The sequence below is a fragment of the Ictidomys tridecemlineatus genome, chromosome 5 (assembly GCF_052094955.1).
Source record: "Ictidomys tridecemlineatus isolate mIctTri1 chromosome 5, mIctTri1.hap1, whole genome shotgun sequence".
NCBI classification, from domain to species: domain Eukaryota; kingdom Metazoa; phylum Chordata; class Mammalia; order Rodentia; family Sciuridae; genus Ictidomys; species Ictidomys tridecemlineatus.
Window position 1 is genome coordinate 101364804 of NC_135481.1, and position 14212 is coordinate 101379015.

General features: G+C 40.4%; 1 protein-coding gene across 43 annotated transcripts in view; it reads left to right on the forward strand.

The window, feature by feature from the left end:
- Nrxn3 (neurexin 3) overlaps positions 1–14212 on the forward strand; it is a 1549271-nt gene that overhangs the window by 1019827 nt on the left and 515232 nt on the right. For 2 of the 43 annotated variants that reach the window (XM_005321286.4, XM_040274641.2), the window contains exon 1: positions 12578–13724. The exons of 37 other annotated variants lie outside the window; for them this stretch is intronic. In XM_005321286.4, coding sequence (XP_005321343.1) covers positions 13481–13724 — 244 coding nt within the window. In that variant the 5' untranslated portion in view covers positions 12578–13480. Of the gene's footprint in view, positions 1–12577; positions 13725–14212 lie in introns of those variants that run through there. 4 more of the 43 variants (XM_040274640.2, XM_005321285.4, XM_005321283.4 and 1 more) reach the window with 3 other exon arrangements.

Sequence of the window (14212 nt, forward strand, 5' to 3'; positions counted from 1 at the left end):
AGAAGTTATGCACTCCACAACTCCAAGGGGCACAATACCCATAGACCTCAATGTAAATGACATCCCCAAGGGGGGTACAAAGAGGCAGCCTGCCTTTTAGCAGTTCCTTGAGCTCCAAGCTAAGAACCCTTGGGCCACATGAGCTCTTAGACTTCTTTTTGGATCTGAATATCTCTAATTTCACAAAATGCATTATTATTACCAACCCTGTATTCACTTGGTTGGACTGTAATTACAAAAATACACGTATTAGATGGCTCAAAAACCTGGATTCAAAGTTTGGAGACTAGAAGCCCGAGACTAGAGAAGGAGCTAGAAGGTTAGGTTTCTCCTGAGGTGTCTTCTGTTCTTTACTCACAGGTGACTGCCACTTCTCCCTAAGAACACATCCACTCCTCACATGTCCTTTATGTATTTATTTATTTATTTTTTTCCTGTGCCTGAATCCTCCTCTTATCTCTTCCTCTTCTTATAAGGACACCATTTCTGTTGAATTAGGGCCCTGCTCTCATGATCTCATTTAACCTCAGTTACATCTTTAACAACCCTATCTTCTAATAGAGTTACTCTGGACTCGTCATCAAGGGCACTGGTCAAGAGTACTTCCTGGGTGATGTAGTGAATTTGGGGACAAGAGATTTTAATAACTTATAAATCCTCTTCATTTGTGTTTTCCTTTGGGCCATGCATGTAATCATCTTCTCGTGATGTAAATCAAACAACCACAAGCCTCTTCCACATCTGGTAAGTGGGGTGGGGGCAGTTGGGGGTGGCTATTTCTGCTATTCCTGATTTTTCTTTAACTGTGGTGGGAGAGTGGGGGTTGAGAAGAAAAGGCCAAGACTTTCTTATAGTTCTTTTTTGTGTGTTTATTTATTATTTATTGCTCCCCCAGTGTCACATTTAGTAACCACCACCTGCTGAGTAACTCCCAAAGGAACAGCCATTCCATGCCCCACCCCCAGCTCCCTAGTATACCAGCCACAGCTAAAGAAGAGACTCGTTCAAGAGGAGGATTAGAAAATTGCTGGATGTCCTTATTCCTAAGGCTGTTTAATTTGCCTACTCATGTGTAAGCCTGGGAGTTAGTGATGTTTCAGACCTACCAGGAATGTACAGCACCACCCAGTAGTACACTGTCCTTTTGTCCTTCTTGCCTGGGAGGCACTGACCTTTCTCTCCACTCATCTTCTGCACAGTAGCAAGGTATACATTTTAGGAAATTACATCTATCAGGCACAATGACTCCCTCTGTGATGCTTCACTCCCACTCCATGCTCCCTGGGATGAAAAGGCTCCCTATGAGCCTGAATTGGGCTAAGACATTTATTGCCAGAAACTTTTGCTCTCCCCTTCCTCTTCCGTCCTTCCCCTGTGAACTCTTTTTGATTCCTTGGGAATCCACCGTAAATACTTTGTCATAAATATTCATTTGCTTGAAATCAACAGGTGGGTGATTGGTCAAGCCAGGCAGGAGAGAAGGTGTGGTGGGGAAATAAACAGGAGGTACAGGTACTCCTAAAGGTATTATTATTCCAAAGTCATGCAGTTCTTTAGCTTCGGTTTCTACGATAAACATCAAAAATTTGAAAATTTGAGACTCTCTGAGATAGCCTATAGTTAAGTGAGTTGCCTCTGGTCTGACAACTAATAGATGCAAGGACTGAAATCCAGGTGTTTTCATTTCTAAACTAGAATGTGAATGTGTTTTCTGACCACTCTATATTAAACCACTAGAAATCCTGCATAAAGGAGGATCTTCTTTATTAGTTCAAAATGTGGTTTAAAGGAACAAAGTTATGATTTTTCTTATGGTCTAACTTTTCCAAAGCCCTCTGATTCTCTCTGGCTCTAAGTCTTATATGCATGTGTTTTTCTTCTCCTCCTTCTGTGACTTTCTCTTGTGGTTGAAAGGTAAGCGTTCATGCTCATCATTGTTATGGATGGTACTGATCATATCAGAGTCCTCTTATGGGATATTGTTTCTAGGATTTTCACTTTCAGAGGATAAAAACTCAAAGAACACGAGATGTGTTTTCTTGGCATTTCAGTTCCCAGGTTGGGCAGTACATTTTAAAATTATAATTGGTTTTGTCAGGATCATGGTTTGGGGAGTGAAAACTAGAAATCTCAGGAAATAGACATCTTTTCTATTTATCAAATAGCAACAAGGATAGTGTAAATGTTTGGAGGAATCACTGTGACCTCCAAAAGGAAAGGAGAAACTTCTGAGAAAAACAGAACTTTGGCTTCATTTATAACAGGAAGGCAAGAGTAAACCTTTTTATTTGTATCTCCTAAGATTCTAACAATTCTATGAACAGCAGCAAGGTATCTGAAGATGGAATGTATTATGTATTATCCACTAATTTGACGTAACCCTCTGTTGCATTTCTTATTTTCAGTTAGTGAAGACAAGGCTTTTATAATTTCTACATTATAAATTGCTGAAGTGTCATGTAATAAATACTAATATCTCACGCAAATGCTTTGGGTATCATTTCATTTTAATATATGCAAATGAAAGTTGTCTATATGAAACCTTTATTTTTTGGGGGGGGTGGGTACCAGGGATTGAACTCAGGGGCACTCAATCACTGTGCCACTTAATTTCCACAGTCCTATTTTATTTTGTGTTTTATTTAGAGACAGGGTCTCACTGAGTTGTTTAGCACCTTGCCATTGCTGAGGTTGGCTCTGAACTGGCAATCCTCCTGTCTCAGCCTTCCAACTTGCTGGGATTATAGGCATGTGCCACTGCGCCCAGCTATATGAAATCATTTTTCTACTTTAAATATGATACAAGGCAGCACAAGAGATTGGTAAACTAATTACTATCTAACAGCTAACACTGTTAGATAACCATCATTTGCTTGTCATTGTTTCATTTCATTATAGAGCAAGTAGTTTTGCATGTATTGAGAGGAACCTGTGAGGAACATAGTTACAGGAAAACAAAAGAAGAGAATGAGAGAATAATTAGGTTCTAGGATCCTTTCCAGAAATATCACTATAATATTCCATTGTATACTGAGACTGATAATTAAGGGCACAGAATTATTTTATAAGCACATATGAATTTATATTCAAGAGAAAGATAGCATCTCATTTCATTAGTTGTCATTTAGTTTTTTGATTACAAATTTTGTGGGATTTTTTTTTTGTAACTGACTTAAGCTGGTACTCATTGTAGGCAGATGATCTCAAATGCAATTATTGATTGCTCAGTATTTGTCCTTTTTGCCTTATGTTCCATGGGTCCTTGAAAGGATGGGACTGCAAGTTTTCTATCCACTATTTATGCTATTTAAAACAGTTATGGCCTTGTTACTTAATTTCCAACTTATTAGTTTTAAAGAGACTAGAATAAATTTGTTCAACAAATTTTAATACACACTTAATGTGTTAAGCATTATTCTACATCCTAGAAAATGAGCAGTGATCAAAGTACCAAAATTCCAAGGGAGCATATATTTTAGGATTTTTTTTTATCATGGCTTTGTCTTTTCTCTTTTCAATCTATCATTTTGGATTTTATATATCTGGAGGCTGTATTATTGGTTGCATACAGATCCAGTACTGTTGTATCTCCTAGACTGATTGTTTTCTTGAGGATGTAATGATGTTTTGTAGAAAGGTTCATTTTGTTTGATAATAACATTTCCATATAATTTTTTCTTTTGGTTATCATTTGCCAAATATATTACTTCAAATATTGATTTCAGAGTATGGTAGTTCTACTTCTTGTCTGTATTAGCAACTGGGGAGGGATAGCCTTGTGCTGTTTAGCAAGAGCAAAGAAGTTCGCTTTCTGTCCCAGGATACTCAAGCTACATGTATTTATTTAAAGTGATTCATTTTAATTTATTTTTAATCCACTAGGATTTCCTGTAGAGTGGTAGGGGACAATAGGGTAAGCAAGCCATCATATTCTTCCCATAGAAATGAACTCTTCACCAATGAAAACTGCCCTCTTAGATCACAAGAACAGCAGTTGTGTAGGTGTTGCTAGTAGGAAAAAAAGACTTTTGGTATTTAAATAGAAATGTGAAATTGTTAATATGTCTAGAGATAACTTGTACTGCATGCAGTAATGAAAAATGAAGTTCTAGTGCAATAATGCTTAATTTTAATTTTACAGAAGTCTAAGTTCTCTAGCCACAGTGCATGAAGTTTCAATAAATGGGGGCAGGTTATAATCTTTGCAACACCCAGGATTTGTGTTTGGACTTCAAAATAAGCCAAAGAGAGAGCATTTGAGTAAATGTAAAAGTAAAAGAAAAAGAGAAATTTCAAAAGAAAATTTAATTAATCACATAATCTTAAATTTATAAAGAAATTTAGAAGTTATATACCCTATTCTCACTTCAGAGGGTTTTTTTTAATTGATTTTATTTTTTTTAAATACATGACAGCAGATTGCATTACAATTGGAATCTACTGCTTGAACATTTCCTGTGACAGAGAGCTCACTGCCTTGCAAGTCATCCCTTCTGATTTTGTACAGGCTCCAAATGTTGGAAAATTCTTCTTCTTAAAGTAATGCTTGCATATTTTGAAGTCCCCCTCCTACTTCTAGGTATAGAAGAAATGTCCTCTCCAAAATCTATTAAATACATCCCAAGACTATTCCACAAACCTCCCATTTAATATGTCTTTTGGTCCTGGTGCTGGTCATAAGTTTAAGATGCAGGATATTATCATATGCATCTTGTCTGTGAGAAGAGAGTAGGCAACTTGTCCCAGGTCACACAGCCAAAGAATAGTGAATTTGAGCTCTAGTTGTCTGGCCTTAGGAACAGATCCTGGCTCTCTATATAATTTCTCTATCAATCATGTAGGGGGCCCCCAGATATAAACAAACCAATGAGAACAGAATGTGACAAGTGTTAAGAGAACAGTGTTTAGTAAGACAGAAAAGACCAACTAATTCTGCTTGTCCAGATTTGAGGTGGTAGATTTTACAGACATGGATATCATCAATCTAAAATGTTATCTTAATGTTGTTTCATCGTCTATTCTGAATACCAGCCTGTTGTTCCTACTTTTGATATAAACTCACATGTCAGCACCCCGTGACTTGACCATCAGTTTTGAAAAGTGTTAAATCCTTAGTACCAATGAGAAATGCCCTTATTACCCATCTTGCAAACATATCTGAAATTGCTTAGATAATACTTAGTACTTTCTATTTGAGAACATTAATTCCTCTCCCATTCAAGATTTCTCTGTTAGGTGAATTTAAGACCATATGATTGTTATCAAGGAGAAAATGATAATTTTAGACCTCTGTCCCTCTATCTTAGAGTATATACACTTCATGGATAGTGAGTGAGGTAGAAAGTTGAATGGCGAAAGCTTGAATTAGGTTATTTCTACAATTAAACAAGTCTTGTGAAATTGGATCCAATAGGTATTTTAGTATCTTAAATACAACTATGTGGAATAAATGAAGCAAAAGTAAACTCCTAGGTATGCCATAATTTAATTTTTAAATTAATTTAGCATGCATTAGAAATAAAGAATGGCTTTCAACTTATGAAGCACTTCCCCCGACTCTTCTCCTCACTTTCCTTACTCTTTCTCTACCTTGTCTTTCCTTGTTTTCCTTTATTGCATGAAATTTTTCTTTTGCACTGAAAGTAAACATTGACCCTTTCTTAATCTTTTCATGCTCTCACACTCAAGTCAAGTGCAAAAAGGAAAGTGGATATGTTTCTCTTTCCCTATTTGGAAGTATTCAAGGCCTGGTTCACAGTCATAGTGAACATCAATAGATTAGTCTTCTTTTCAAATATACTTTTCTATTGTATCCTCAAAACCATCCCATGATTTAAGTACTATTCATTATCACACTCTTGAAGAAACATACTCAGAGTTGAAGGTAAGTTGCCCAAGACCATACAGCCAGGGAGCTGTGGACCCAGGATTTGAACTCCAGTCCTCTGACACTCAACTCATATGTCATTTTGTCTGTGCATTCCTTCCTTTCCTCTGGCAGATTAATTCTATCTCTATTCTGTGTGCTTTAAAAAAAAAACAAACTTTATTCTAGCACATATTGTTTCTGGGAAGTTGTATATATGGATGGAATTTATGGTTTGTTTGGGGTAGGTTAAATGGAGTTTTCCTCCACTAGAACATTTATTTCCTAAGGCCTGAAATCTCTTTTTCATCACTTGGTCTCCTGGAATTCACCCAGTGTCTTGCCCACAGTAAGCCTAAATAGACTGTTCATAGAGAGAGTGAATTAAATGCACCCAAGAGAAGGGCAGGGGCTGAGGCTTTTCTTCAGTACTAATTCAGAGGTATATTCTTGATAACTTTAAAAAACCGTTTGGGGGCTGGAATTGTGGCTCAGTGGTAGAGCGCTTGCCTAGCATGTGCGGGGCCCTGGGTTCGATCCTCAGCACCACATAAAAATATATAAAATAAAGATACTGTGTCCAACTACAACTAAAAAATAAATATTAAAAAAGTATTTTAAAAAACTGTTTAAAAAATGTTGGAATCCTAAAAAGCCAATGGAAATTATTAAGGATGTGGAAGGCATCTTCCAGGAGGGAAGGCTAATCCTTAGAATCTATTTTTTTAAGACAAGAAAGAGAGAAAACGAAGAGATAGAAAGGAGAAGTAACCAGCAGGCCTTTCCAGATCCCAAAGCAGACTGGGATCCTGAGAGTTCCACTCTACTCTGAAAAGCAATTATAAAACAATGCTGGGTTTTGGTAGTTGGCATTTTCTGGTTCTGGAACCAATTGCTTTTGTTTTGACATTGGATTGAAGGATACTTGTGATGAGAATAAGAGGAAGCTGTTCCATCTCCCGTAGAAGATGAGCAAAGAGAATCCAGTGAGGTGGGTAGCTTTTCCATGCTCTGCTTTGGAATTGCTGAGGGAGCTAATCATTCTCCCGGATATCTGTGTAAATAAGAAGAGAATACCATCTGCAGGGATAACTTTAAATAAGTCATCTGGGAAAAAAGGATAATCATAATGATAACATAATAATTACAATAATTATTACTCACATTTATTTATTATATTTCAGGCACTATTTATGTGCACTTTGCATGTGATAGTTGTTTAAATCCTGACAAAAATAAAAACCCTTCTAGATAGACAGCATGGTTATTTTTGTTATAATGAGAAAGCTAAAGTACAAAGGAACTAGTGGAATCAGGATTTGAACCTAGGCAGTAGAGCACCAGAATCCAAGATCTAAATCATTATGTGCCCTTGACATGTTCTTTAAATCCTCAATTAGATAAGTTATCCTATAAATATATAAATGCAATTATTCTTTATATTATTATATAACAATAATCCATTTTATTTGACTCTTCAAAACTGAATAGAAATTTGTCATGGTCCTGAGGATGGATAGTTTAGATATCTGATATCCAATATTAAGCTTAGTAGAGACTAACAGGGGTGTAAATCTCTATGAGGAACTAATTGAGCCCTGTCTTTGAGTGAAAGAAAAAAAAAAACACTTCTGTATTAAAATAATTTACCTTGGACTTCAAAGGAACCTGATTAAGGAACATTTCACATTTTTCTTGTCCTTGAAGAAATGTATAAAAATTCTAACGCAATAAATATCCCAACCCAACTGATCAAACTCAAAAGATTTGGAAAATCTCCTGCAGAGATTTTTCTTAATATTCAAACTGCTGATATTCCTATTTCAGCCACAAGGAGGACAAGGGAATAACTATGGATGTTTATAAGAAGGATAAGTTAAAGAAAGAGAAGCAATATATGCATTCTCTAAACTACAAAACAATACACAGATGACATTGTCCCTTTCTTAAACAAATCAAATCCATGTAGGAATAAAGTTTAGAAGAATCAAGCTTCTCTTTTATATCCCCCAATGGAAAATATAATCAAAATCTTCTTTTTTGTAAGACGGCTTTCTTAAATAAATGAGGAGAAGGATGAATTATGTGGCTATAAATAAATCTACTGACATATAATAAAGCAAAGTTTGACTGTTTTATGGTGTCACTGGAACTCATGGATATATTTATAGTCGTGTTAACAGTCACCTGTATTTTTTCAGGAGTTTATTTCATTCCACATTATGAGAGTTTAGTTGTTCTGTGTGTGTGTGTTTTTTTATCGTCTCCCCCTAAATTGCCTTTTGGATCCCTGCATCGAAAGAGAAAGTAAGGATTTCTATATTTCTAATCTTTAATTTTGGAAAGAGGGTCCTCATCTAAGGGCTTAGGTGAACAGAACATCCCAGGCTTTCTGTCCTTCCTGGGTCTGTGCAGTCCTATTAGATGTGTCTGCAATGATGAACTTGACAGGTATCTCCTGCTGACAGCAAAGTGGCAAGTCAGTGCCTGTCCAAGTGAGAAGAGCCATGTGCAGAGATAGAATGTTTTGTGAGAGATGACGGACAGGGAGTCTTTGCATTAGGTTCCTGACGCCTGACACACTTAAGTGCATCACGAGGCTTATTTTAGAAGCCAAGATTCTTTAGGCTACTTTATAGCTGAGGCAGAGAACAAAACAAGGCAAAGAAGCAGAGGGTAAAGATTCTCATACTTTACCTTGGGATAGTCTCCCCAGAGGAGAAAATAGGGAGATTAAAAGAGGAAAAAAGGAAGTCTCTGATGCCAAATTCTAAAGTCTGAAGTAACAGAGAAACCCAGTTATTGACCTAGTCGACCCAGCTATGTGAGTTGTTACAATCTGCATTCTATTCAGAAATTGAAGGTTTCAAAGAGTCTGGTTTGGATTTCATAGGGGTTTGTTCAAGTGGGGCACAGCCTGCATGTTCCTGTGAAATTATTTATGCTTTTCCAACTAAATCTGTGCAGAGCATAACGTTTCTAAATCTGCTTCTCTTCTATTTTAAAAGTGGACACTCATCTTTATCCTGTAGCTGCGCACTTGATCCCCAAGTGTTGTCACTGAAGGGTCCCACTAGAGAAGAGAACTCAGGAGGACTGAGGGCAGTTTCTGATGGGTGAAGACAATCCTTCTGCTACAATTCTAGCTGCAGGCAGTGTTTAGGAGGTATCACTGGAGATAAAAATCTGGAAAAAATATATTTAAAATGTCAGCTGAATGTAAACTCTAATAGACCTGAGAAGAACGGGAGTTAGAAATGAACTCTAAATAGGAATGTGTTGAATAGAGGGAGGGACAGAGGGCATATGAAAATATTAATAAGACATGCAGTTTATCAGGATAATTATGGGTTTAGTTTTTTCAGAGTGGAAAAAGGAAAATAAACCAGTTTTGTATTTGTCCTCTGATTGGTCTCAGTATTCAGCTGTGTCCACACTTGGAATCTGACTTTCCGGAACTCACACCTACTTCTTTTGACATTTTGTGGAAAGTAAGTAAATAAATTATAAGTATGACAAGTAAAATGAATAGTTCCAACTGTGACACACCAGCAGCATTTGCAGATTTTATACTGCATTAAGGATTTATTTTCACTTTATTATTTAGCAGAGAATTAATTGGAAGGGCCTCTAAGCTTCCCATGCTTCCGTGGGATGAAGTCAAAACAGAATCTCCAACGCCCACTCCAATTTAGTAAAGAAGAAAAGCATCAAGTAGGTAGGTGTCCTGCATATCAATTTTGGAGAGCTTGCCACTGGGGATCAGTGTCACTAAAGGCAGATAAATGGGTCCATGAAACAGTTTAAGAACATGTGACTATGAGGTTGGCAATTAGTTCTTTGGATTTATTCATTCATTAAGCTCCTACTATGTGCTACCCACTGTCCGCCACACAGAGGATGTAGGGAAGAGTGAGAAAAAGGCTCAGCCATCAGGGAGATTACCATCATTTTTTTTTAATTTGTATGTAATACCTACCCAGAACATTGGGTTTCATGGTAACATATTTGTACAAGCAGAAAACATAATTACATCAATCACAATCCACAGTACCTCTCCAGTCCCCTCCTTCACCTTTTTGGTCTTCCTTCTATTTCTAAGAAATCCTTTGTTTTCCTTGTTTTCTCCCTAGCTTCCACACAGGAGAGAAAATGTATGACCCTGTCTCTCTGAGTCTGGCTGATTTCACTTAACATACTTTTTGCCATCTTTTAAAGGAGATAGACCCTGAATAAATATCCAGGTAAAACAATTTCAGAATGTTGTGATGCCGTGAAGGAAACTAAACAGAGTAAAGGGGCAGAATGCCCTTCTGGAATGGCAGTGGCTAATTGCACTGAGGGCCAGAGAGGACCTCTGAGAAGGTGGCATTTGAAATGCACTGATCACATGAAAATAGGGGGGGAAAAACTTTCCAGATGAGATGGACCAGCAATACCATAAAGGCCTTGGGCTGGAAAAGAGCTAGGTACATTGAATCAGCAGAAAGAAGGTCTGGGCGACTAGAGGATCTAGTCTGGGGGAAGATGGAGCTGCAGAGTTAGGCAGTTAGCCTGCCATGTAGGTCTCTTTAAGGCCATGACATAGAATCAGAGCAAGTTCCAAGTGCAGTGGGAACCCTTTGGGGGCGCTAAATCAAAAAGCAGTTGAGTTGAATAGGAACTGTAATGTGCCTTAAAAAAGAATGTTTAGTATATTAAAGTTTTTTTTTTTTAATGACTTTACCAATAACAGTATAAGACCCTAAACGTCTTCTTAACCTTCTTGAAGCTTCAAGTTATTTTCCTAATGAATAAAGAGTACTGTTTTTATTTGTCAGGTGCTATGCCAGATATAGCTATATATCTATATCTATCTATATCTATCTATCTATCTATCTCTCTCTCTATATATATATTGTGTGTGTATGGCGCTCTCTCTCTCTCTCTCATATATATATATATATATATATATATATATATATATATGATCTCATTTAAAAATCTCCAACCACCTAAGGAGGGAGGAATTATCCACACTTTAAAGAGGAGGAAACTTACATTTGAATGTCCATATACCACCCCCACCTTGCTGTGATGTTACTGAATATGTGTTGCTTATTTAAGACATTGAGTGTGTAAGTCTCCACCCACAGACATGAGAGACCTTGTCAGAGGGACACCTCCCTGTGCATCCTGAATCACTCTAGAGCTGAGAGCCAGGGCAGTTAGGATGACAGTGCAGCATTTATGTGGGCAGGATGAAGATTTAGGAGAACACCAACTTCAGAACCAGCCTGCCAAGACACTACCATAAATTCTGAAATGGACTTGATTTTTGACCTTGAGGACAAATCACCTGTAGATTTTGGTATCTTGATGTATTGGCGAGATATCAAGCTACTTCCTTAACATCTCTGTGGGGTGTCCCAAGATGCATAAGATTGCCTTAATTCCTGTTCTTTATCATGGGAGGGAGGTGAAAAGAGAACAGGAATATATAATAGGTGCTATAAGCATCTTTTTAAAGATGCCACCTAAATATAGTGGATATGATGTATCTAGCAATTATCAATTCCTCAGCCTACATCCCTACCTCCCTGTAAACTTAATGAACTTTGAATCAAGATGAGTGCTTAAGTGAAAGTCAAAGCTAGCAAGGACCAAGTGGAAAAGCGCCAGTCCAGGCAGGGCTGTCCTTCGGTTTGCTTCTCTCACTCGGCATGCCTTGTGGAGAGGTGAAAGCCACCTGGTCCAGAATATCATTGCTCCATCCTGGAATCACAGATGGCCAGCACAAACGCTGCCACTGGGACTCTGCAGGTTCAGCCTTGATGCAGACACCGTGCTCTATTTGGTGCCCAGCGCCTGGAGATAATTCAACCACGTGGGGCAGTACATCCGTGACACATTCAGGACAGACCAGTCATCCCTCTTCCACCCGAAGACCTAGGACCCTCGCCTCTCCTGAAGTTCTTTGACAAGCATTCCCAGCTCCAGCGCTCACCAAGTCCTGAATTCCAAGAGCTTCCTGTCCATCTGGGTGAAAGTCGACTTCTTGTATCAAAGGGTCCCCAGTCTCTGACCCCTTCACTCTGGAGTCCTTGGGCTAGGGCTACGCCATCACCTTCATTTTGAGAACCGGGACACCAGATTCCCTCCTCTCAACCTGCAGGTGGGACCTTGAGTATCTTGGTCCAGAGACTCACGCTAGAAAAGTGCCTGCCCCAGCTGGCTGCCAGGCGGGGAGGAGCCAGCCTGCGCCCCAGTAGCCTGCAGCAGCTAGGCGGTCGTGATGACTTAAGGGGATTATTTTTACTTCCGTTTGGGGCCACTTCGGCATTAGCCGCTGCCTGAATTTTTCTTCTAAAATTGTAAAAGGCGCCTTATACCGAGTGAGTTTGGTTGCAAGTGCCTGGCAGAGGAGCAGGGGAAGGGTGATAAAGGAAGATGCAGTGTCAGTCTTGTGGATCTCACTCACACTTGTGAAGGAGGGCGCGCGCACACACCCCCCCACACACACACACACACAACCGGGCGGGAACAGAGTGAGAGAAGGGCGTGCAGAGGTGCGCGGGAGGCTAGCGGGCGTGTACGAGCGTGTACTTGAATGGGGAGGGCCGGGATTCCGGGTCGCTCGGGCCCCTCCCTCCTCCGAGCCAGCCAGTCCCTCGGCAGAGCGCTCGGGCTGCACTGATTTGCTCTCAGGAGTGCGCTATTTGCATATGACTTGCCCATTTGTGAATTTGGCTCCCCAACTCCTCGCTTCACTTCACCTGTGCCTCCTTGTTCCGCGCACTTTGCAGGAGCCCGCCCGCCTTTCGGCCACCTCTGTCGCCTGCAGGGCACCTCCTCTAGCGCTTGTCCTGATTTCGCCCACCCACCTCCCTCCGCCTTGTGCCTCATTGGTTTGGGTGGCTGCTCCGCGCTCTTCTTTCCCTCCAGTCCTTCTTGTTCTCTTCCTCTGGCTGCTGCTGCTGCTGCTGTCTTCTTTTCATCCAGTTGGGAACCCTGGAAGCAGGCGGCTGCTCCGTGGCGCTCCTCCAGAAAGCGCAGGGTTAACTGCCTCCGCGCCCTTCCGCCGCTGAGACTCTCAGGAACAGGAGAACTCTTCCACCTGCAGCCCCCTTTTGCCTGGCGGTTCTGCATTGCATCTGATGGAAGTCGAAAGAGGAAAAAAAAATGTTCAAACTCCTTGGATGTTGGGATAAACTAGCTTGAATCTACTTGGGTCGCCTGCCGCTTCGTCCTTTTCTTCGTTTCCACCTTTGCCGTGTGGCTTCTCGGAGTGTGCAGTTAAGTCATCAGACCCAAGGTGCCCAGAGAACAGGAGGAAGCCTCGCCTGTCCTCCCCTGACATGTGTGGCATGCGGGGGCTCCCTAGGAGGTTTGCTTTACCTGGGCGGACTCTGGCATCCTAAATTTTAGCTCCGGGAAAGGGGGCTTTGTCTTTTATCTTTTTATTTTTTTAACTGATTCATCATCAGTTTTCTTGAAACCTCTTATTGTTTCCCTTTTCCCCAAATCGGGCAACTCTTCCTCTCACTATGATGGGCCCCTGGGCATCATGAACTTCATTATTCTTCACTGGCTGGAATTGAAACTGCCCATCTGTAGTGGTCCAGTGCGTTGACCATGCACCTGAGAATCCACGCGAGACGGAGCCCTCCCCGCCGGCCTGCCTGGACGCTTGGAATCTGGTCCCTCTTCTGGGGATGTATCGTCAGCTCTGTGTGGAGTTCCTCTAATGTAGCTTCCTCCTCCTCCTCTTCCTCGCCGGGGTCTCACTCTCAGCACGAGCACCATTTCCATGGCAGCAAGCATCACTCAGTGCCTATTTCTATCTATCGCTCCCCTGTTTCCCTTCGAGGAGGGCACGGTGGGTCTCTCTGCTCTTTATCCTTTTAATGGGGCATACCAATTCCTTAACCCACTCGTCTTTCAGTAGTGTCAAGGGTGGGAAAAGCATACAAAATTGAATTTAGAATGATAAAAAAGCATCGCATGTGCACGAGGGAAGAAAATTTCCACTTTCTCTTAAAGGCTCACGTTGCCCAGTCTTCTCGGAAGGGTTCTTCTCACCTTAGCTCCCTCCAGCATAACTGCACAAACACCCCTCTCTCCTTTGCAGCCCTCACCCCCTTTGATGACACACAGCTTATCAGACAAGACCCTATGCTACACATTGAGGAATCATTCATTCACCTTGCTTTCACCGTTCCTTTCTCTGGTCTAATTTGAGTGCTAGTTGTGGAGAAATAGCAGATAGCAGGCATCATTCAGTCTTCAGCCTGAAGTTGATTGAATCCCTGTAAAGTTGTCTGTGTGGTAAAGCTCAGGGGAGAGTAGCTGAGTATAAGAAGGCAG